The 26,062-nt window shown below is 37.3% G+C and overlaps 1 protein-coding gene across 1 annotated transcript; it reads right to left on the reverse strand.

Annotated features, from left to right (window-relative positions):
* Window positions 1-6,312: 6,312 nt before the first annotated feature.
* LOC132951318 (uncharacterized) lies at window positions 6,313-20,403 on the reverse strand. The gene is made up of 3 exons (XM_061023145.1): window positions 20,350-20,403; window positions 6,703-11,891; window positions 6,313-6,349 (listed from the first exon to the last, which is right to left on the reverse strand). Exons 1-3 carry the CDS (start codon window positions 20,401-20,403, stop codon window positions 6,313-6,315), a joined length of 5,280 nt encoding a protein of 1,759 aa, XP_060879128.1.
* Window positions 20,404-26,062: the final 5,659 nt, after the last annotated feature.

The following is a 26,062-nucleotide window of genomic DNA, read 5'->3' on the forward strand; positions in this document are numbered from 1 at the left end:
TTTATTTCTGAATCGGATCCAAATGGTACTCCGAGGGGCCAAAAGTAAATAATTCCTAGTACTTTTCAATATAATCGGGAATAACAAAAAATATATTCAAAACTAGAATTTTTATTCAAACCCAAATTCTGACGAAATATTTAGCTCAAAAAAGGTTTCAGTTATTAGCTTTGACTGAAAAATACATGCATTCGCTACGCTACGCTCAGAATCTTAAATATTTACAATATCATTTTCAAGACATGTCATAAATTTAAAAATATTTTGGAACTTTTTAAAGTTATTTATAGACATTTTAAATTTTAAATTTGATATTCTATTAGTTTTATTCTCGTTTTTGTATATTCGAATTTTCTCATACAGTTTTGCAGCGACCTCATTTCATGTTATATTGAAGCATCATGCTATTACTTCTGAAAACATTTTCAAGTAAAATAAAATATAATAATATTACCTATATAATAAATCAGCAGAATTATCATTTATTTATAAGCAATAATACACATTTCATATCTACAAGTAAGTATAACATAACTAAGAAAAATATCGTTTCTCAATGTTTTGTATAATTTAAAAATTGTGTTACCTATAGTTATTAAATTTCAACTATATTGAAAAAAACAAGTTCATCGCTCCACTCAGAATCTAAAACAAACTACAAAAAAAGATTGAGAAATCTAGTGTAACTCATTAAAAGTGTAAGTACTAACTACATAATATTATTTTGTATGCATTTAAAAATGATTATTAAACCATTTTTATTACTTATTTAACTATCGTTATAACAAAACATTATCTTTATCACTTAGAGTGAAAAAAAAATGTATTTAATAATATCAGCCATGGCGGTGCAAATGGTTTTGTGGCAAAGATTATGTTTTTCTTGAAACTTATATTCATAAAAGAAATAATTCAGTCAGATATAAAATAGTAAGAATATCAGTTTTTTCTCTGAAATGTTAAACTTTAATGATTTAAAAATTAACGTGAAAATAAAATGTTTTTTGAAAACTCCACACATTTTCTCGTTTGCCGAGAAAAACTATTTTATAAAAATAAAATAAACACCGATCTGCTCTCACTCTCATAATATTACAATATAGATAATAATAATAATTGTCACTACGGCGAAGTGGCGAGCCACGTATAACGATTTAACTGGTCTCCGTCACCGATCACATGATGTCAGCTAGAACGTTTCCAATAATAATAATATATTATTATAATGCATTTACGAGCGGTGCTCGAGCAGCCGAACTACGGGGGTCGGGGCGTTTGCATGCGCTCCCGCAGCGACGGGAAAACACGGAAAATCTCGTCGTGGGGTGCAAAGCGACGCGTGTTCACCCTGCGCGAATAAATATAGGAACGATACATTGTCGTGATGTTTTTGTATAGTTCACCAACCCTCCTCCTCCGACGGAGAAAAATAAAACATATTTTGACGAACGCCGTTTTCCTACAAACCAACATGTATTGTGTTTTTGCGTGGTGAACTTTTTGTTCGTGTCACCATAATGACACGGTATACATTATAATTATAGCACGAATGAATATTTTTGGAGCGCCACTTTAGGAGTTTAAAAACGTTTTCGGGCCCACAAAAATGTAATGCACCCACACGTTTATCGAAAGACAAAATCGAAAAAAATTCAATTTAAATTAATGAAAACATCTGTTGCCTCATCATGAAAAAAAAAAATAAAAATAATAATTTTAAAACTAAATTTCCCATTAGCTGCCAAGTTAACAAATTGACGGACAGTGAGGTTTATAAATAATTATAAAAAAACATGCCTAAATTTTATTGATCGATTTTATAAAAGAAAAAATCAATATTTTTTTAAAATTATATTTGCTTTATTTTGTCAATGACCAATGCCACTTTATGATGTTCATGGACATTAGACTTGGTCTCTCATATGATACCATTGAAAAAACCACTGCTGTAGCAGTAGTGTCCATTTTTGGTCAGTGTTCGAGAACTGATTTAGCAGTACTATTGCATATCAATTCAAAAGTGTCCCTTGGCATCGCCAAACAAAAATAAACTGCTACAGCAGTACTTTTTCATGGTTGTCCGTCAATGTGTTAAGTTTGTTACCACTATTTGGTGATACCTGGTATATACATATGAGAAGGACGTGTGTAAATTTAGAATATATCTCATTTTTAGATTTTTGAATTTGATGTAAATTTTGCATATTATGTAAATTTTGTTTTCGGGCTTCAGTTTTCTATTCAGAATTATTATTATGAACGTTATATTTATTATTTACACATATATGAGAATATTTAATATTATGTATACACAAAATATATAATAATATTATATGAACGAACCTCAGTGACTTTCATATTATATTAGACAATGTATTAATATCCAATTTGATATCCAATGTGTCAGCGAATCATGACCTTTTAAAAATGACAGCACTGCAAATGAAATATTCAATGTTTTTGCGGTACTAAATTAAAATCCTTACATAGGGGCTCTGTTAAACATTATATTAAACGTAGGTGACTCTAATTAATTAATTAGCCAGCGAAAGGGTCACGACCTCCGGGTTCAAATTTCCTGTTATATTATACTATAAACAGGCGAATTTCATCGATCGATCGTCTATTGAAAACTGCTGTTGCATAGCACGTCGGCATTTTACGCACGTTTTAGTGGCCATTTCCGAGCGTCGCAAAGTACGATATGAATGGGAATAAAATATACGAAAAAAGGTAAAAATATAACCAAATTTCAATGGCCGGAATGTTTGGGTAAAACGATACGATGCATAGAAGCACCTGTTCAGACCCATTTTTGGGAGATAATCGTTATTAGAATATGACGTAGATTATTGCAACATCATTATGCCAAGTCGTTGCCATAACCGTATCGTTACGAAAGTCCAACTTTGGTCGGAAGTCGGAACTGACTTGGAAATTATTATGACTATTGCTTTTGACATTTCACGTCAGTAAAATATTTCAATACGAGGAATAACCCATTTAACGATTCGAAAACCAACAATATTTACTTTGGACCGACAACAAAAATAACCTAACCGTTTAAGAGGTTTAAGGCGTCTTCTCAGAATCTGACTTGTAAGCCGTATTGTCGATATTTTTCAATGGGCGTGTCTATTCTGCAGTGTGCAATTATGATTATATTTGTATAGTACTTTTACATAAATTTTCGTTTAAAATATTCGACATTTTTACTTGAGTTCTTATAATGGATCCGATTTTAAAATATTTCTAGTAAGCGTCGTACAGCGAACGGTGAAAAAAGTCTTTGGGTTTTTGGGTTTGATAACCTAACTTTTTACCGATGTTTCATTTTCAAATTTACATTGGACTAACTTGATATGGTTTCTGCTCAGAGTAAGCACACCTTATAAAACAAATATGTATAAAACTGTAATATATGGTAAAAAAATAAAATACAAATTGTCAGTTATGTCTAGAGTGTGGAGTTTTATTAATTATACCATCACAAAATGAAAATAAAACAATAATACAAGTTTCACTACGGTCTGCATTGCGTCTGCAGGTTAGAGAATTTGTCGATTGAAATGTCTAAATAATAATACATCGTTATCATAAATGTTGACAATAACATCGAATATATATTGTTCACTTATCTCTGCGATACTGCAATGCATTTTATAAGTATGGTAGAGTCACGGATTACTGAATTACGCACACGTTAATCGCGTGTCTCCTTCACTAGACGTATAATATGTCGAAACGATCGACCGAAACTTTTCCCCTGGGGTCACTCGTCGTCATAATAATTTTTATGTTTTTTTTTTTAGTATTATTGTATAGTATAATTATTATATCATTATTTTTACTTGGGACCATTAAAAAGCGATAGACCGAATGAAAATAAACGTTTTTATGACGGTCACTATAATATACACTCGTGTGAACGTACCAGATTTGTAATTTTATATAATATATTATAATACCCTTATGCATATATAATAAAAACTGGATGATTCACCAATTTTTCCTTTAATCGAACATATTATCTATTCAAATTTTGTTTTTGGGACTTTTAAGTATACTTCAAGAATATAATATTATTTTAAATTACTTAGATTTGTTATATACCATTTAAGGGTTGTCCTGTGGCTATATAAACTTTTTTTTAACGAGAACCGCCCTTCTTTTTGTAAATTGTTAAACATATGATTTAATGATATAGCTGGATACTAATAATAGTTTTGAAATGCATTTCAACTCATAATGACATAGCTAAGTAGTATAAACCATTTTCAACAGTATTCACAACAAGGAAAATCAAACCACTAATAATTATTATTAAAATTTTGTCATATCTAAAGTAGTTGGAATAAATTATATACCAAGATATATAAAAAACAGGTTGATATTTAAAAACAGAATATGAGTATTGAGTATTCTATAGCATATTATATAAAATTGTTGTATTGGTATTTATTAAAAAATAACCACAATATTATGTATAAATGTTAACATAAAAAGAGATGTCAACATTAAAAATCACCGAGATAAAATAGACGTAAACTCTGTAAAAACTACATAATTTAGGAAAGAATAGTACTACAAAGAAGTAAAACTTAATAACTTAAATAATATTTTATTCAGTAAACAAATAGAGTAAGAAATTAACAATCTCCAATACTCATCACTTATGACTTGAGCCTAAGAATTTTATTAATTTGGTTATTTTTACTTGTAGATCGTACTCTATACTAATTAAGCACAAAATATAATATAATTCTTCACGAAAGTGTGATTATAAATACAATTTCTTTTAGAACATATTTCAACATTTTCAACAGTTTTTAGAACATATTTTACAACTTTTAAAGTCATATATGGTCTTTTTTATGGCATATTGCATTAAAGTACTTAAGTAAAAACTGAACGTACGATTTTGAAAACTAAAAATGAAGATTTTAATAAAGAATGCCAATTCAGGAGAAGCAAAAATAATAAATTCAAAGTCTACCTACCCAATTATTATTTTATACCCTATTATTCTTTCTCTGTATTTTACTAAGGTTTTTATTTTATTTACTGAGAAATTATAATTTGGTATAATAAGACGTACACTATAATAATAACGAATAAATGAACATTGCTGTAACTTGTTTCAGATCAATATAAAACCTAAATCTTGTGGTTTTTTTATTATGATTTTTAAAAGTATAATATTTTCCATTTTGACGTGTATTTAGTAAGTGTTGACCCGACGATCCTTAAAATCGGATATCGCCTGGTACAAGGTCCTCAGGGTTGTTGTGGAGTAGGGCAATTAATATAACATCGAATAATAACAAATGGTTTTACTATCAGGCGCATGTATTATTGTACAACACGAGCAATGGGTACAAACAATTATATAACAACAAATTCAGGGGGGACGGGGAACACCGACTGAGCTGCCTCCCTGGCAGATGTCTTGAGCTGATGAACGGCGATGGCGGAGCTGCTGTACTGGAATTGCGGAGCTGCTATGCGGGAGGTTTAAACACCGGTACGAATGCGTGCACCGACGTGAGGTGGAGCAACGAGTGTTCGCCTGCGTACACGGATACGCGGTGTATCTACCGACGTACGCGGATCAGAACTGAACGACACCGAAACACTAACAAAGATCAAACACAATAAAACGGCTAATCGGCCGAACAACCTCTAGATGGTAGACCACGTTTTTGCGTCGCACTTTCAAACGGGAAAAGATGGCGGACGGGCGAGCGAGCCGAGCACAAAACGTATCGACGAGCTGTCGAAAAACCGTTAAGACGGAGAGTGTGGCGCGGACGACCGAGCTCGCCTGCGCCGAGCACCGGTAACGGTCACCGGTAGTATTGCCAACCTTGCGGCTGCCGGCGCGCAGCGCACACGAACATGGTTGATGCGGCGGTCGGCTGAGCGTGACCACCGACGGCGGCAATTCTGTTATCAAACGGATCGAACATACTCCCCCTTGCAAGTTCCAGCTAACTTGGAATAAGAAGTTCGAGCTGTGCTAGATGATGTTGGAGCTGGGAGCAATGTACGGAGCAGTTGAGCAGATGAACGGAGCAGTTAAGCAGATGAACAGAGCAGTTGAGCAGATGAACGGAGCAGTTGAGCAGATGAACAGAGCAGTTGAGCAGATGAACGGAGCAGTTGAGCAAATGAACGGAGCAGTTGGACGGAGCAGTTGAGCAGATGAACGGAGCAGTTGAGCAGCCCAGAACGGTGATCGATTTTTTTTTACAAAGGAACAACATCTTTAACATTATTATTTTTGTTTGAAAATATAACAAATTAATTTCATTAGGTAGCATTACCCTGAGCTACGGCCTTAGCTGAACTAAAATAACAATATTTACAACAAAACATACAAAATTAATCATCAGTCTTTAGTTACAATATTTTCTTTTTATCATCAATAAGAAATAACAATTTAATAACAACAACATAACTGAAAATAAGCAAATGTAAAAACAAAAACATTTGCCATACCCCACTGGATCCAGAGGTGGAGCAACCGACCCATCATCCGGAGCAGGCGTGATGGCTGGTCAAAACAATTAATCACAATTTATAACACATAATGATCCCAGTCGTAGCAGACGAGTATAAGGGTGCAAAGGGAGCTAGAGGACGGAAATACATCTATTAATACCTATCGTGTTTTACAATTCCGTAGGTAACGGTACTAACTTTACAACTGGTCTAGTGAACACTCCCTGGTTGGTCCTTACCTTTGCCACCCGCACTATATTATCTGTGCCCGGATACACCTCAATCACCCTACCTAAAGGCCAAGTAAGAGGGGGGGTATCGCTAATTTTTACTACCACCATATTACCAACTTCGACGTTGTTGCTATCTTTAGTCCACTTTCCACGAACTTGGAGGGTATTCAGATATTCTTGAGACCAACGTCGCCAAAAGTACTGGAAAGACTGCTGGAGGAGCTTCCAGCGAGTCTGCAGTCCCGTTTGCGCACTGTCCAACACAGGTTCCGGAATTGACATCAGAGGACGACCAACTAAAAAATGACCGGGTGTTAAGCACTCTAAGTCATTTGGATCAGATGATGCTGGTACTAAAGGACGCGAGTTCAAAGCAGCCTCTACCCGACATAACACCGTTGTGAATTCCTCTAACGTCCAAACTTGGGAATTCATGGCACGTAAAAGCAACGACTTGGCCGATTTCACGGCGGCTTCCCAAATTCCTCCGAAGTGGGGAGCACCAGGGGGATTGAAATGCCACTCGCACGCAATATGCCCGGATAACTGATCCCTAGTATCCGGATGATTGACTAATTGTCGCAGCTGCCTCGCTGCACCGACAAAGTTGGTGCCACAATCGGAGTAGATCGACAACGGTAGACCACGACGAGCCACGAATCTATCTAGCGTTAACCGAAAGGCCTCAGTCGAAAGGGCCGATACCGGTTCTAAGTGCACCGCTTTGGTGGTCATACACACAAATACTGCGATGTATACCTTCACGATACGTGCCTTTCGCAGGCTAAGTTCCTTCATCTGCAAGGGACCGGCATAGTCTATCCCAACTACAGAAAACGGATGAGCTTCCTGGACACGAAACCTAGGCAGATCAGCCATCATTGGTTGAGGATTTACGGGCTTGGTCCTAGCGCAAATTATGCATCTGCGAATCACCCGATGGACCACAAGGCGAATGCCAACTACCCAAAAACGTCTCTGAACAAGTGCGGTTAATAACCGCGGACCGGCATGGCATGCGTAGCTATGCCAATGGCGAGTCACAAGCACTGCCAAGTGAGCTTCCTTCGGTATCAGCATCGGGTGCCTTCGACGTTCGGACCAATTTGTGTTTTGGAGGCGACCTCCTACACGGACTACCCCGAGCGAGTCCAAGAACGGAGAAAGGCGAGCAATACCCTTACGCTGAACTTCCTCGCCACGTGTTAAATTGCTGATGACTTCACGGAAAAAGCAGTTCTGTGCGCTTTTCACGACCATGATTAGAGCAGCGTCGAGCTCGGACTGCTTCAAGAACCCGGTTTCGACATCCATCTTACGACACCTCGATATGAACCGGCGAAGTCGAGCTACTACCCGGATCATATGGTCGAAAGAAGAGAACCGAGCATACCATTCTTCTGGAGGGTGGCTTTGCGCCACTACACATGCAGGCTGCACCTCCGGCAGCTGATCCAGAGATATTCTGCCAACTCCCGTTGACCAACTGTCGGCACTCGATAACAGAAAGGTAGGTCCCTTCCAATACAATGTCGCCTCCTTGAGTTCAGACGGGCGAAGTCCCCGAGAAGCACAATCTGCAGGGTTATTCTCCGACCGAACATGTAACCACTGGCAAACAGGAATCGTGGTTTGAATTTGGAAGATACGGTTGGATACGAAAGTCTTAAACGAGGTATGAGTGTTGCCCAACCATGAGAGCACAATGGTCGAGTCCGACCAAGCGAAGACATTCGAAATCTCTAGTTGAGGCTCCAGAGCGCGTTTGATTCTTCCCAGCCATAGAGCAAGTAGCACCGCTCCGCTCAGTTCGAGCCGTGGGATCGTCGAGGTTTTCATTGGAGCCAACTTCGTTTTGGACCCTAGAAGATAGACATCAACACTTCCTGACTTTGCAGTGACACGGAGGTAAGCGACCGCTGCATACCCTTTCGTGGACGCGTCAGAGAAACCGCACAAATCATAGCTACATCCAGCGGAACAACCGATGTAGCGTGGAATCTTCATTCCGACCAGCCAACCTAAAGAATGATAGAAGTCACACCAATCTTCAGCTATATCTGATGGCAGTTGATCGTCCCAACTAATCTGTGCGACCCACACCCGTTGCATGATCGACTTGGCATAGAACGTTGCCGGCGCCAACAGGCCTAAAGGATCAAAGATTCTGGCAATCATCGACAACACTCCACGTTTGGTAGGAATCATCTTGAAATTGTTAATGCCGAAGGAGAAATAATCTTGATCGTGATTCCACCGCATTCCCAATACGACGTGCGTAGCATCATTTTGCTCAAATGCCAGCGGATCTCCGGAGCAATCTTCAGGACGTAGTTGTTCCAACAATTCTGGCGTATTGCTGGCCCACTTCTTTAACTCCAAACCGGATCTGGCGAGAGTGTTGATTAGATTCAACTGAAGCGTTTTAGCAGCTTCCAACGACTCTGCACCCACACATATATCATCCATATAAGTCTGATGACGCAGAGCTCCTTTCACATCCGGAAAACTTTCACATTCCGTGTCGGCGATGTAGCGGAGGACTCGCAACGCCAAATAGGGCGCACTATTTACTCCATACGTGACTGTATTAAGTGTATACTCTTTTAGCGAAGCTTGTGGCGATTCCCTCCACAGGATGTATTGGTAACCCCGGTATTGAGGCAGCACCTCAATCTGGCGATACATCTTGCATATATCCGTGGTGAAGGCCACTTTGTGTACGCGGAATCCAATCAAAACATCAACGATATCTTGCTGCAGTTTCGGCCCGACCAACAAACATTGGTTGAGAGAGACACCCGAATGGCACTTTGCCGACGCATCAAACACCACTCTCAATTTGACACTGTCCCCTTCGGACTTCTGAATCGCATGATGGGGAATGAAATATTGACCGGGACCTTCTGCGAGAGTCATATGACCTAGTCTCTCATAATCGAGCATGAATTTGCGGTATGTATTGTAAAGGACTTCATCGGATGATAGTTTTCTCTCCAGCTGCAGGAATCTGTTTAACGCCACTTGCCGTGAACCAGGAAAATCTTTTAATGGACGGCCTGTGCGGAAGGGAAGAGGTACCGCGAACCGACCTCGAGCATCCCTGCGCATCTCCGAGTTAAACAATTCTTCACACAATCCGTCTTCGGTGAACTGAGGCGGAGCAGCTTCAGGTTCCTCTACCTTCCAAAACCTTTCCATGATGGATTCCATGGACGATACCAGCGATACCAACATGGCCTGTGCACCAATATCTGGATGCTCCTGAACTGGACCAATCAGCACCCAACCAAATACCGAGCTGTAAGCGGAAGGGAAACCTGGACCCAACGAACTGCACTTGTTCTTCCATACTTGGGGAAATATATCGGCGCCAATAAGCATCTCGACTGGAGCCGGTTCATCGAAGCTTGGGTCTGCCAATGTCAGATGGCTGCATTTGGCTCGTACCTGAACTGGTAATTGTCGAGCTGGCATATCAGACGTGATGGCAGAGAGTACCCACGGCTTGACCTTGATAGCTGGCGTTGGCTTATCCCTTGGCTGGATCGTCAGCTGAACGATACCCTGCACATCCGGGACCTTCTGACCGGAAAGACCAGTTACGGGTACTGTCCATCGCGAGGGCTGTAATCCCAAGCGGTTGCAGCAAGCCGATGTGATTGCACTGATCTGCGAGGCCGAGTCGATCAGCGCACGCACCGTCCGGCAACTGCCAATTGTATCTCGAACATGGACCAAGGCCGTCCCGAGCAGGACCGTTGGAGCTTGTTGTCGACCTAACATGGCGGCTGGAGGAGCGGAATTCGACGGTTCCTGATCTCGATGTAGTAGCGCATGATGGCGCCTCTTGCATATGGAGCACGAAGAAGAGCACTTGAACGACATGTGCCCGGGGAGCAAGCAGACCATGCAAAGGCGATGCGTGCACACTACCTTGTAGCGTTCATCGACTGAGCAAGCCTTAAATTTCGCACAATCAGCTAGCTGGTGAGCACCGGAGCAAACGTAACATGACGCCGAAGTAGATTTGGTTGACGCAGCTTTGGACAAATTATGTTTGGCCGAAAGAGGTTTGGACGTCGATACTAGTGTGGTCTTCGATTCCCGAGGAAAACCAGCTTTCCTGGGGTTGGCCGACTTGGAGGAGCTTCCTGTCGGTTTTACCCCTGCATTTTCAAGGACCTGGATTCTCGTTTTAACGAACTTGATCACGCTCTGGATCGACGGATATTCCTTAACATTTTCAGCCTCGAAAAGACGCCTCGAGATTGTAGGTAGACACCTGGCAGCCAATGAAAACAACAGGAACGACGCTAGATCCGGGATCTGAAGCGACTCCAGGATCGTGATGTTCTCGTCGAAGACTGACATAAAGGTTTGCAGAGCTGCAAGATTTTCAGAACTCGCGACCGGCGCGGCTATCAATTTATCAATTATTGATGATGCCAGCCTACGTGGTTTATCGTAACGTTCGATCAACGCATCCCAAGCCAGAGTAAAAGACTCATTCGATATCGAAAATCCCTTTATGACTTCCTGCGGATCAGAATGTAAACATCCTACCAGATAATAGAACTTGGTAACATTTGGAATCTTATCGTTGTTGGCCACCATGTTGCCGAACATGTCCCTAAAGGCTGGCCAATTCTGACATTCACCATCAAAAGTCGGTAGAGGGATTTCAGGCAACCTCATAGGTGTCACAGCCATCGGTGTGTAGGGAGCTGAGCAGTCCTTAGATGACCCCTCAGCAGAAGAACTTGCTTGGTCAACTATACCCTCGTACGATACTTGTTGAACCGTACCGACGCTAAAGGCGGAAGTTGGTTGAGATGCCTTATACAAGGCCTTAGCTTCTACCACCAAAGCACGGGTCTCAATTTCTACATTCACAGAAAACTCCCCCAACAAATCCAATTCGGAAAGTATTTCTAGAAGGTTGTTATTCTCAACAATAAAGTTGGCCCACAAACTATCAATGTCAACAATAGCCACAGCTAATTGAGCTCGACTAGCTTCATCGGTGGCTGAGCTTGTAGCCAATACATGTATCTGACGAATCCGAGCGATGGCTTGGTCCCTACGTAGGGTTGCACGCTCCTTCGCACGAGCATCACGTTCCCCAGCCATTATATTACCTACACCAGTAATTTACAATGCAAGAGAATAACAATATTGAACTAGAACGAGAACAAATTGCTAATTGAAGTCAATGGCACTTGAAGGATATGATCAAAAGCCAACTAAAACCAAAAGATCACTAATACTGATACCACACAGTACAAACGTTGATCAACGATGCCGAATAAAAAACCAAAAACAATTAAATGCTGACTTAAACGTCAAATGCTATAGTTTATAAAGGCAGTACCTATGTAGGTACACATCAGTCCACTCTGAATGAGTAAAATAAATGACTACCGGATGAACAATATCAAAAGACTATAAGCGAGTCAATTAAAAAACAATATGAATAGGGGGTAGCGATGATGTAGACAATAACTAAGCAAACGCCCAAAACAAACACTAACCAACCAACAGTATCATAACTATTAACAGTTAAAACAAGTCCAAACAACAGGAGAGCACCTAACTATTATAAACTTGAATAGAACTCAGGTGTACCCAGGTGACACAGTGCTAAATATAATATTTAATTAATTATACTAACTAAGAACAAGTTAAATAACCAATCATGTGCTATAAAACCCTCAATTGAGCAACCTAGATAATATAAAACAATCAAATAATAATATATTGAGTGGTAGTACAATACCTGATCCTTGGCCCGACTCACGACGCACACCTAAAGCTTATACTATATAATGCAATTAAAGCTACTGCACTTAAGGTAATACTATCAAAACCCAGGTGTCAATATCATGACAACAAAATAATAATAATAAAAAACCCAAATCAATAGTATAACCAATGAGGTAGGTGCTAACTAGACCAGCAACTAGTGAAAAACCTATACTAGCAAATACCCTGTGTTATTACCCATAAATAATACAATTACTAAACAATAAATAAATTGACCCAGAGAGCACCGTATAATAACATAATTTAATTAATTGTAATAGGTAATTAAAGTAAATTTAAATTCAATAACGCTACCACAGATGCTAACGCATGAGCCCGAATACAGTAAATAATACTCAACACTAAATAATAAATCTGACTTATATTATTAGCAATAAATAAAACCATTAAGTAATGACTGAACAGTCGGTTGAGTTAAATTACTGTTCTCTTGCCGAGTGATAGGTACCTACTATCGATAGGAATGAGGGAAAGGATAAATAAATGTACACCTTATACTCATCCACCAAAGCTAAGAACAAAATGCATTACTCACGCGAATCCTGAGTACCAGATCTGTTGATGGACCAACCAACCACGCTCTGCTACCAAAATGTTGACCCGACGATCCTTAAAATCGGATATCGCCTGGTACAAGGTCCTCAGGGTTGTTGTGGAGTAGGGCAATTAATATAACATCGAATAATAACAAATGGTTTTACTATCAGGCGCATGTATTATTGTACAACACGAGCAATGGGTACAAACAATTATATAACAACAAATTCAGGGGGGACGGGGAACACCGACTGAGCTGCCTCCCTGGCAGATGTCTTGAGCTGATGAACGGCGATGGCGGAGCTGCTGTACTGGAATTGCGGAGCTGCTATGCGGGAGGTTTAAACACCGGTACGAATGCGTGCACCGACGTGAGGTGGAGCAACGAGTGTTCGCCTGCGTACACGGATACGCGGTGTATCTACCGACGTACGCGGATCAGAACTGAACGACACCGAAACACTAACAAAGATCAAACACAATAAAACGGCTAATCGGCCGAACAACCTCTAGATGGTAGACCACGTTTTTGCGTCGCACTTTCAAACGGGAAAAGATGGCGGACGGGCGAGCGAGCCGAGCACAAAACGTATCGACGAGCTGTCGAAAAACCGTTAAGACGGAGAGTGTGGCGCGGACGACCGAGCTCGCCTGCGCCGAGCACCGGTAACGGTCACCGGTAGTATTGCCAACCTTGCGGCTGCCGGCGCGCAGCGCACACGAACATGGTTGATGCGGCGGTCGGCTGAGCGTGACCACCGACGGCGGCAATTCTGTTATCAAACGGATCGAACAGTAAGTAAATATATATTTCTAAGAAAAGATTTTTTGTTTTTTTTAGTGAAGCTTAAAGTTAATATCACAATTTTATACAATCCACCAAATCCAATAATAGTTCTACTGTTTATATAGTTAGTATTTTTTATGATTTATCTGGAATATTCGTTAAATGTTAATTTTTTAGGCCACTATTTAACTAATTATATTTTAATTATTTGTATTACCTGTGTATATCACCCGCTTCCTCCACCCAACACCCCAAGTCCATCAGTAGTAGTTGTCATTCGTGAATTTGTGTTTAAATTGTTTACTACTTTGTATTTTCTAATACATAAGAAGCATTAACTCACTATAATTAATATTATTATAATATAAACAGTCGGATATTTGTATGTTGATATATATATAATCTGTCTTAAGTATAATATATTAATACTACATTAAATATTCACATATTCACATATTTCCTATATTTTATACAAAACCAAGATACTAAGCACTTGTATCCCTAGTACTAACATACGGTTTTATAACTATAAAAAACCATTCATTTAAATATTGAATGAAACAATTATATAATTTGAAATTTTGAAAAGATCACGCGCTCGACAATAATTTACAAAACAAAAAATGGTTGTTTTTGTTTCAAAATAAAAAGTTTTTATCGCCTTGAAACACTAGGTAAGTACCTACTTAAAACACGATACAACAAATCAAAACAATATAAATATGGTCTCAACGTAATGTCGTAACTATTATTAGATTTATTACTATAGGTACCTACTACAAACATAAATTTGCAATCAATATTTTACAACCAAATTTCTTAATTTTCATAAATTTGAATTGAATACATAATTATATTATTTAGGTACATAACGGCAGGTGTGCATGCTTAACGCTATTAACCAACTCTGCAGTACATAAATGTAGTGGAAAACTGTAGCGTTTTGCACGCTTAGGCACGATAAACAATGATCGTCTTAGACGAACCACGAATGGCACGAATTAACTAAAGCACTAAACGAATGAGTATTTTTGTATTAATTATTATTTGTATCCAGTTTGTTTGAATATTAAAAACTACGTTTAACGCGTGTCCGATATTCAAATCTCGTGATTCAAAACAGAATGGTCCAAATCAGTAGGTTTCTAACATTTAGTAAAACACAACCGGCGATGTGCGACATTATAATATTCATAGTTAATAAACTAATAATAATCGGTTTTGCAGTTTGATTTTTAGTCGACACGTAATTCTAGTATTTTTTTTTCATTTATTTCAGTTGTGTAATTTGTGGATAAAAATCGACACGAAATATTTATCGAGTGTAAAAATAAAACGGTTACCAACCATAATGTTCTTCTGTTCTCCTTTCAAATTTTATATTTTAATCAGTTTTTTAATTTTTGGTGCCAAAATGTTGGCAGGCCACACAGTTTACAATATTATCACACATTTATACTCAATAGAGTTAGGCGTAAGTGTAAGCGATTAGTTTTAAAATGTAAGCAATTATGGAAAATTATTAATTTGTGTGATTTCTTATATTAACATGACTTAATGATTATAACTTTAAGATTATCGACGCTGGTACTTTCCCACACCATCTAGTCTTTTTATGTATAAGATACATGTCATTACATAATATGCTTGTTATACTACATATTTTTTGTACGAATTGCAGAATGATTGAATTATATTATTTAAAAAACTGGACTTTTAATGTCCCGTGGTTGTAATACATTTTCGTAGGTATCAAAAACAACAATGTGCCATCTACAGACTCTTTCTTCATCATTATATTTTGTTCTTTATAATATATAATATGCATATTACTGTTATCAGTTTTATCTTAGTAGTGGTCAATTGTTGGACTATCACATCGAAAATGGTTTTTAAAAGTTACAAGATACTGAGACTATTTAATATCATAATATTATTTAATACACATGTTATCTGTGTAATGGTTTTATTTTCAGCAGACCAATGAAGGAGTATTTCAAATAATGTGTTAGAATGCACAGTGCACACCCTGCACCCCCTTTACCCCTTCAAACGACGGTCTTACGACTTCTTTTAATTGGAATGAGCGGAAAAACATTGCTGTAAAACGCCGACGGACATTTAACAGTTTTTATTTCGTGATTTACATACAACTCCATTAATACTATATTAGGTCACAGAGTGTATTTCACGTTAGTATTATAATATTATTAGGGCAGCGCAGTGATACTTTTGTCAAAACGTTATGAATATTATAAACCAGATATAGTGGCGATGTGTTATACCGCTAATTTACGAAGCGAAATATTGTTGCGATTGCGTCGTATGCGTCTCGGACCTATACCGTACTGCGAGAGACAGTTCGATGGTTCCACAGACTCTAAAGTACTATGTAAGTACACAGTCGAGCCCCGTAAATAAATTTTAATATGACCGCGTATCGAATTTTTTTCATATAGGACTTCGTTCCGGAGTTTTGTAGTTGTATAATATTGGTATAGTGTTCGATATTGTTGGACCATCACAACGAAAATGGACCTGAATAAAAGTTCAAAATAAATCAAAATATATACTGACCGCAAATCATACTGTTTATAAGTTACAACACAAAAATATTATTTGTGCTTTGATTTTATTTCGGACAGGGCAATGAAGAATTTTTCAAATAATTCGTTAGAATACTCAATACACACCCTGCATCCACTACAAACGTCGGACCCGCGACTTATTTTAATAGCAATGAAATTACAATATTAGGAAAGCGTATTGACGCTTCTGTTGAAACTTGATGAGGTGTCATACCACAGATCTACGAAGCAGAATATTGTTACGACCGGCGTCGTATTGCTATACGCCTAGGCCTGCCGTTGTATGAGAGACAGTACGGTGGTCCCAAAGACTTTAAAATACTATGTATATAGTAATATGCGTTTGAGCAGCGTAAATAAATTCACATGAACCGCAATGTTATTATAGGACTTCGTACCGGAGGTTTGTAGTTGGTTGTACGGCCCGTATCGTAATCGCGATGTAGTCGGAAAAATAATTTAAAACGCTTAGCCGGTTAACGAGTTTCTTACACTCGAATAAAAAGTGACCTTTTAATGTTACGACGACGACGGACTATTTTTATAATGTACGTTTTGCTCTCTTGTGTTGTACATGTTATTATTATTACTATGCACAATATTATTATTATATTGGTAGGTAGATGGTATACGAGATGGGTGAGAGGTGCAACGCGTTGCTCTAATTTGAAAAGGTAAATTTTTGTTTTACCTTTCAGACACGCTTTTAAAAACCGACCCCATTTCATATACACGAGCTACTTAAACAAAGTTCATTATGTGGAACTTATAATAATATAATACGCACACACACACACACACACATTATATTATATTATACGTAATACGTACCTACATTCACAATATCATGCACGCCGTATTAATGCTTTCGTTCGCGCGCGTTTACATGTAAATTCGTCGTTAGCAAAGCGGAACCGTATACATAAATGTGTGTGTGTGTGTGTGTGTGTGTGTGTGTGTGTGTGTGAGTGTCTGTATGATAATAATAATAATATAATATATCACGTCGTCGTCACCGGAAACGGAACGCATTTTTTGGCGCTGCGGCGGAATATAATAGAGACGCGCGCGCGGTACGCGTAGTTTACGAAACGGATATTCGAGGCATTCGCGAGGAGTCGGCGCCGGGCCCAAGTGTGCGTGCGTTTGTCATCAGAAAATATCGTGCGCCAGCGTTTTGCCGGGGAAAATTCAATAGAGCATACGAATACGGGTCGCGCTCTCCTATAAAATATATAACATTGGACTACGACAATATTATACACGCACACTCAATGACGCCATACGAGTTCCGCCGCCGTGTTCACTACAATAACGACGAGGAATGTCCGAATAGCAAAATCCGGACGAAACTCTGTGCGCAATCGTCGTCGTCGACGGTGGTTTTTTTGATTATTTTTTTTTTGATAACATCGCGTGCCGACCGGCTACGGGAGAGCGTAATAGAATATTATAATACGCGTGTGTCGTTATAACGGTCACAATAACAATAATAACAATAATAATAATGATAATAATAATAATAATGATAATAATAAACGTACAACGCGCTACACGGCGGCGCGACGGTCGAATGTCTCCGGGCGACGACGATTCGTTAGTACGACGAAATAATATAACTCGACGTACCTAACTGCTGCGTATTGTACGAGCGGTTTTATATTGAAACGTGGAGACAGAGAGGAAAAAACAGCGAGTCTCAAATGTACACAACAGCGAGACCAAGACGTAATCATAAGTCCAAATAGGGTGTGGTATTTTACGTCGTAACGTTTACTACGTCGTTTCCGGTATTGATGATATTATACGTAGGTATTATTGAAGGGCCTGGTGCCACAAACACTCGAAAGGGATATTTTCACCGAATTATAAACGGAAAAAAAATGGGAAACGTAGGTTACCGCTCTGCTGTGTAATAGAGCGAGTCGAGTGTACCCCGCATCATTCAGTGGACGGATGTGTCGAATTCAATGATAAATCATAATATTTTATCCGACGAAAAAACTTTTTTAGTGAAGACGGTCTAATTGTTTGTTTCCCTGCAAGATTATCAAACAATCATTTTAATAACCAATACCTAGTTAATAAACAATAATAGTAATGTTTAGTTTTTGTTTTTTAAAAAAATGCCGAGTATTTTCAATTTTTAGTTTGTATCACTCGGATGTACCAACTAAATTCAAATTTTATACAAAAACTGCAAAAACCAAAGTTCATGATTGCAGCATTTTCCAACCGAAAAAAGTGTTCCTAGACACAAAAAAATAACACTCATCATTGCCGTAAAATAAATACATTTTTGCTCCACTCAAAATCTAAAATCGCTATAGGTTATACAACAAACGGACGTCTCCTGTTATTTCAATCCATAATATACAGTAAAACATTGCAATAATATTCAATAATATATTTTATTTTACTATATTAATATAGGCTTCCCAAAAAGAATGACGGATTTGAAAAGGTCATTATTTTTGGCGATCTTGCGACACAACACTGTTTGATTTTTTTTATAGAGGCACTCTAAGACACGAGTTTACCAGAACAAAGTCCGAAATATTTTGAAACTCAAGCAAGAAATTCGACATGTCTTCAACGAAGTTGATTGGACATCTCATCTAATCAGGTGGTGGTCAATTTCATGGAACGAATGGATCACCTGTAATGCTAATAGGAAAGGGGTCATGTCTGATCATTTTTTTTCATGTTTAAGCCCAAACTTCTTCTGAATATAATTTTTATTTTGGTGTTTTTACGGAAATACATTATATTTATAGACGTTCAAAATTTGGTGTACGTTTTGAAACACACTATACACATATATTATAGTACTCAATACTCATACGTTAATATCAAAATGATCATGTACGTAAACTTTGCGTGCAAATATTAATATAAACTATATCGTATTTGCACACCTACACATGTGTTTAGTTATATTATTCAAACGGAAGTATGATAGTCGATTATTGTTACAAAAATAATTTAAAAAAATATATATGTACACAGTCGTATATTTCGTACCGTCTATATATGTGTAATAAGTTTTTTTTCAATTAACCTTTGATGTGATAATTTTTTTATTTTGATAGTTCTTCATTTCCATATTTTGATTATTTTGAAATGAATTTTAAACGGATAGCATACTAAGATTGACTCTGATCAGACATGGATATTGGATATAGATATGAAAAATTGAAAGGGCTAGACGAAAAATGTATTTCAAGTACATAAAAGCCTAGTCATTAATAAGTTTAAGTTTTTATAACGAATAAAATATATATCATGGGTACATTATGCATATTAAAAATAACAATAATAACGTAATTACCTTTTATTGCGTATATTATAATATATGTAATAATAAACAAATTATAATAACGTAGGCAATAGTGAAATATTTTTTAGTACTTCAGGCTTAAAGGTTAGTTCGCCCATATCCTTCCTCTTTATATCTGCGCCTGGGATTATAGTCTATGTCTCTATAACAAATACCGATCACCATGAAGAAAACCGGGAAAATCACTCGGCCGTATAGTCGCGCCGCGCCGTTGTTAGGTTTTGCGAGGCCCAAACAAAACCTTGACAAAACAGACCAGACACTTTTAATTAAATTTGTATTAATCAATTCAAATTAATTTTATACTTTAATAATTAATAGATAAATATTTCATAGGTACCTCCTATAGGTTAGGTACCTACTTAACAATAATTTTTCTGAAAATCATTAAATATTCTTAATTATCTATAGGACATGCACTCCATTTATACTTAAGAACTGTACTGTTAAAATTTAAATATGATTTCTGATAACACTTTCCATTGTCGAATACAATACATCAATAATTAATTATATTCGAAGAAGATTACCTACCAATATGGCTATATCTGGATCAACAGGCATTTCATCAGTCATCACGGCATCCATAATCTTTATTGTCTAGATCATTTGACTTTGGAAAACTTTCTGAGGATCAGCTGAAACTGTGCCGCAACCATCCCAAAAATCTTGGAAGGGTGGAAGGGGGTTGAAACCTCTAAATAAATTTTCCTTAAAAGTAACCCAGATTTGCCTTCTTCTCCCCCACGTTTTTTTTTAAACTTTGGTTATCGAGGACTCTGGACCCTGTAAAATCTTAGTTACGCCCACGATGTAGCTACGTATAACAATAATGAAAATTCTTTCGGTGGAAGGGACCTGCTCGGTCGACGACGACGTTGCCCGGTGGCGACGAGGATTGCACGGCATCATCGTTTACACCGGTCATCATATCAAGGACGGACCGAACGGCAATGGCTCGGTTGAAGAAGTCGAGACGGTTCCGGTCGAGGGTTGTGAACTGAGCAACAGTTCCGGGGATCTGGTGAGTGGGTTGGACTCAGCGGCAACAACCCTGGAACCGCGCGCCAGACTCCGATTCCGCATGGAGTGGAGTCAAGCGTGTGGTTCGGCCGTATGTTCCGGGTGTTGGCGCGCCGAGGCAGATAACGTCCCCAAAAACCTTGGCCCTTGGCCGAAATCTCCGGCAAGTGACCGGCACAGATCTCCGGCCGCCCGTGGCACCAGCTGTAGTATGCCGTTGAGTTTTTTTACAAAAATATGTTCGGCCAATTTGAGCCGTACGCTATATATAATGATAGTGTTTTCTTTTCAATCTAAATCGAATATTTTATTCTGATTGAGCCTAAATATAACTAAACTGTTTGGCCACTCTGAGCCACGTTACACGTTTCTATTGTCATGCAATAATAAAACTATTCTATTTGTGTACACAAAAAATATTATTTCTTTTTTTCGTACTGTCGAGTATACAATATAAATCAATCGTTCCAGAACTTATGACTAACAAAATAGTTAACATATATTTTGGACAGAAGGGACGTTTATTAATAGTTATAATATAATATGTACCTACCTGTCCTACCTACATCGGTAGTTGGATAAATATGCCACAGAAAAAAGCCCAGAAAAAAATGTAAATATAAATATGAACAATCATGTATATAAATTACACAATATTATATTATAAATTATTTTATTTTATTGTGTTATTATAAAATAGTTGTTCATATATTATACCTACAGTGTCACTGGGGGGGGGGGGGGGCACACCTGTGGATATATATTTTATGTTGTAGTGTACATACGTAATGTTTTTAGGGTATAAGGTTTTTATTTATAATTTACCAAATATTTTTTACAATATAATATTACACATAATATGTGTTTTCTTTTTAATACGTTTTCGGGCAACAACTCAGAGTGTTCTATACACTGTAAGTCTGTAAAGGTACCTATATTGAGGAAGCAGGTAGGTTCCAATGATTTAAGCCTAGGTTTGGTGGTTTTCAGCTTATTTTAAAGTAAACAGATGCTGCCATAGATGCAGAAGTTTTTAAACTTACCTTTTATCTGTATTGAAAGGCTTATATAAAACATTTTCCCTGTATCGTTAAATAGGCATAGAACTGATAGTGTCACCTAAATTATCAGGCGTAAAGTTTTTGACATGTTTCAGTACCTTTGAGTGTATCTCTCATATTCGCTTGAAAACCCATCAATAATAACAAAGAATACATTATACAATGCTATACGCATATTATGAACCGCCGAAGTGAAATAACTGTATATACGAAAATAAAACGAAGTACATTATTATAATTAAAAAGAAATGGGATGAAGTATAAGTAAGTATTTTTCACATTTAAAATAAACGTGTTTTTAATAATACAAAAACAATATAGGTATCCTTTGTTGGCGTAAATATTGCGATATGGCTATATATTTAATCGAAAACCAAGATCGCCAAGTCCTAGTCTATGCAATACCGATAGATTAACACAAATTATTGCCTTGAACATCACCGATGGTCTGCACCACATAATTTCATTGACTGAGCGCAATATTATAACGTTAAAAATTAATTTAACATACGAAAAACCGACGTTTGCCTTCGCATCTATCACACGTATCACTATATTATGAGATGAAATATGATATTAAATTGATTTATGTTTCCAAATTAATATCAAATGACTAGCGATCAAATATATATTATTATGCTGTTACTTATGAGTTATAATTATTATCGAACGCACAATGATAACTTTTGAGTGCAAAAAAACTTATTGTACGGTCGAGTATCACTGCAGAAGCTACTGCAGCTCTTGTGATTCGATTTCGATTTACATTTTGCTATTTTACCGCAAAGTCTAGAGGAAAAAAAAGAAACGAAAATAGATTTATCTAAATTTCCGGCCGTCGGGTACGGTTTAAATGTTCGTGAAGCGTCTTTTCTATAACGTCTCCGCGATAAGTCGAAATTCTCGTGAAAGAAAATCCTACCAGGTTTCCGATGCGCAACGTTCCGTCGTGTCTGATTTTAATCTGCAGTACGCCAACTACTGTATAATAGGTCCGACGTAAGTCAACTATGTGCAACTGCAATAATCAAAAACATTCGGTGTGTTAGGAGTACCTACACAATATAAATATTATTCAGTTTAACTAATTTAATCGCTGATCATCTTGGATTACATAGGAACAAAAATATTTCTGCGTGATGATCTCCGTTTCAAATCTAACGTATTCCGCAGACATTTTACGTAAGTTTAGTCCATACTATACAAATCGTGAACCTCTAAGTCGTTATAATACTGATTTAAATTCGACCGTACGAGGCTATCGAGACTTTCGAGACTATCGATGTTATAGCTGTTAACATCCCGGGTGTGACGTTTGCTGGCCACTATGAAAGTTAACCGCGGACATACGTCATCTGCTGCAGCGTCGAAATCACTAAGCTTACGCCGTCTTTTCGATATAATAATATAGGTATTATGGCACACCCGAATATTCGATAAATAAGCAAACGGTCAAGTCATCTTACGGACATAACACGACCTAGTTTGTATGTTACTACCCACATTATATTCTATATATTAATATAACACGATTACGACGAACTTTGCGTGACACGCCAAATTACGTATAATAAGCGTGTTTCGCCTGTGCCCACTAGACACTTTGGCGCCAACAGCGAAACACTCGGATACGCAATAATAAATTAAATTGCTGAAAATATTTCTTAGATACCGCACGACGTGTGGTCGACAGAAACACAATATACCGATGTGACACGCGGGGACGGGGTCCCGGCCATGATATGTGCCGACCGATGGACGTTCTTCAAGTCGTACTTCAAGTAATTTAAATAATTAATCTAGTCAATTTCAATTCGACTTTACACTGCGGTTTTGTATATTATAATATACGAATTACGAGTGGTTACGACCCACATCGGTAGAACTCTCGACATGTTGACACAATATTTTTAGCATTCACCCACCTACCACCAATTTAATTTTCGACCATTATCGTCGATATTTTATTCCTCGCCCACGTGCATTGGATATTGTGTACGCCGTAACCGTTCGCGCAGAACAAAAGTGAATTAACACGGTAACTTTGTAAGTATTACCGAGGTTACGGTAACGTATATAATATAGAAATATACACCCGCGCAGCGAAGTCCCGGCTACGTTGTGCTTTATGTGAAGAGAAAATAAAATTTATTTAGATTTTTTACACAGACGACTACAAATTCTTTGAGGGACGTAAAGAAAATAATAAAACGCTACGCTACGTGGGTACCTACAATGGGCATTTACGACGCGAGTGGTTCGTCCTGACACTTTTTCGCAATATTCACAAAGAACGGGACGGCGAAGTAAAACAGCTACTATGAAATTGCATTTCGTAACTATATAATAATAGTGGCGGCCTTTCCGCCGCAGCCCTTTAGAGAATCGGATCTTCGGAAATATTATTATCACGCGCCGACGGCTTACAATAAAACAGTTGTAATTGGACATTTGGATATTACCAGCAGCGACGATCGTGGGATGCTGATTGTGAAACGACTACCTCGGAGTTTGACATTGCCAGTCGTATCTACCACGGACACGACTTTGACACAAAAGCTGTATAGGTAGACACTTATTATTCCGAATAATCAAAGCTATATAATCAAACATTTTCTGCAAAGCTGAACTACTGCAGGTCGACGGTAAATAATATGTCAAAATGTTGATAATTACCGTCTGTTATTATTGAAGCCGTGGCTGAATGTAATATATTTTGAGGTATTGCTGCACATTATTTTGTCCGAAAGTGTGCGCGCGCGTTTCTAAGTGCCTATAATATAGCAGTAAAATATTATTATTCGTTATAAATTCATTTTTCCTTTCTGTTTTAACTATAGGAATATCGATCTATATTATACTATAATGTTATTAACAATAATACTCATAACACCTACAACAGACTATAATATTATAGTTCGATTTAATGCGAATATATTATATATTATAATATATATATTCAATACGCATTCTCGTCAAAATATTGTTATCATAATAACTGAAATAGAAACTATATAATATGCGTTTAATAAATTATTAACGCACGACATAAATAACCATTTGTGGGTTCCAACGATTTAACACAGTACCTACGATATATTATGCATAATTTTTTGTTGAAAAAAGGGGACCTCGCATTTAATTTTGCACACTGTCCTGTGAACTGTTTGTGACGTTAGGATATTTACTACTCGTATTGTATAATAATATGCCACACTGCAAAAAATGTTGGTAAATGTCGACTACACCGACGACGCCATAAAAGTGTACACACGGTATAACTGTTACTATATTAACTACCTATGATGTGAATTCATGTTGTACGCTGCGTCGCGATTAAATAGTTACAGACATGATATACATTTTTGAAAACTTAAAAGTATATTATATCATCGCCATAATATTATGTTCAAACTCTTCAAATAATAATATGGCATAGGTACCTATAAATCACGGCGCATTTTCCACAGCGTTGTAATAATATTATTATATAATACCATCGTATTATCAACAGATAAGATACGACAACATTTAAACATATTTTTTTTTAAAACCTAAATATGTTAATGCGCTGGTTACAAGAGTTTGTTTCTGGCCGATTTCTCGTAAGATTTTCGTTGGCATGGTTATTTATTACTTATTGAGAATTTGTACCAAATTTTTAACCAAGGTATCTATAATAATATAGACACCTTGTTTTAGTATTATTTGCTTAAGATTAGATATATTTCAGAAATTATAAACTGTATTGCTAGATACCAGAAAGCGTTCAAAGATACCAATATGAAATAATTTAATACAGTAAAAATGATGTTTTATTAGACTTTATTTTTTGATTATTTATATTAAAAATAAGTAAAAAAATTTCTTATAACGTACCTACCTACTAGATTTTTTTAAAATTACGTTTCTTCCCGCGAGATTTTTTAATAAAACACGCTGAAACTGTCGATAAATTTTATATTAGTATATTGCTATGATATTATTATTTATTGTAATATAATAATATACCAAGTTGGAGCTAATATTAAATTTTCCACGAAAGTGCTAACGGTACACTAAAACTAAAATTGTTATAATATTATTATGTTTATGTTCATACGCTCATGCGCTTGCGCACAGATTACCCGTTTGTTTTGCATATTATTAATAGTAATTGGTAC

The sequence above is a fragment of the Metopolophium dirhodum genome, chromosome 8 (genome assembly GCF_019925205.1).
Source record: "Metopolophium dirhodum isolate CAU chromosome 8, ASM1992520v1, whole genome shotgun sequence".
Lineage (NCBI taxonomy): Eukaryota > Metazoa > Arthropoda > Insecta > Hemiptera > Aphididae > Metopolophium > Metopolophium dirhodum.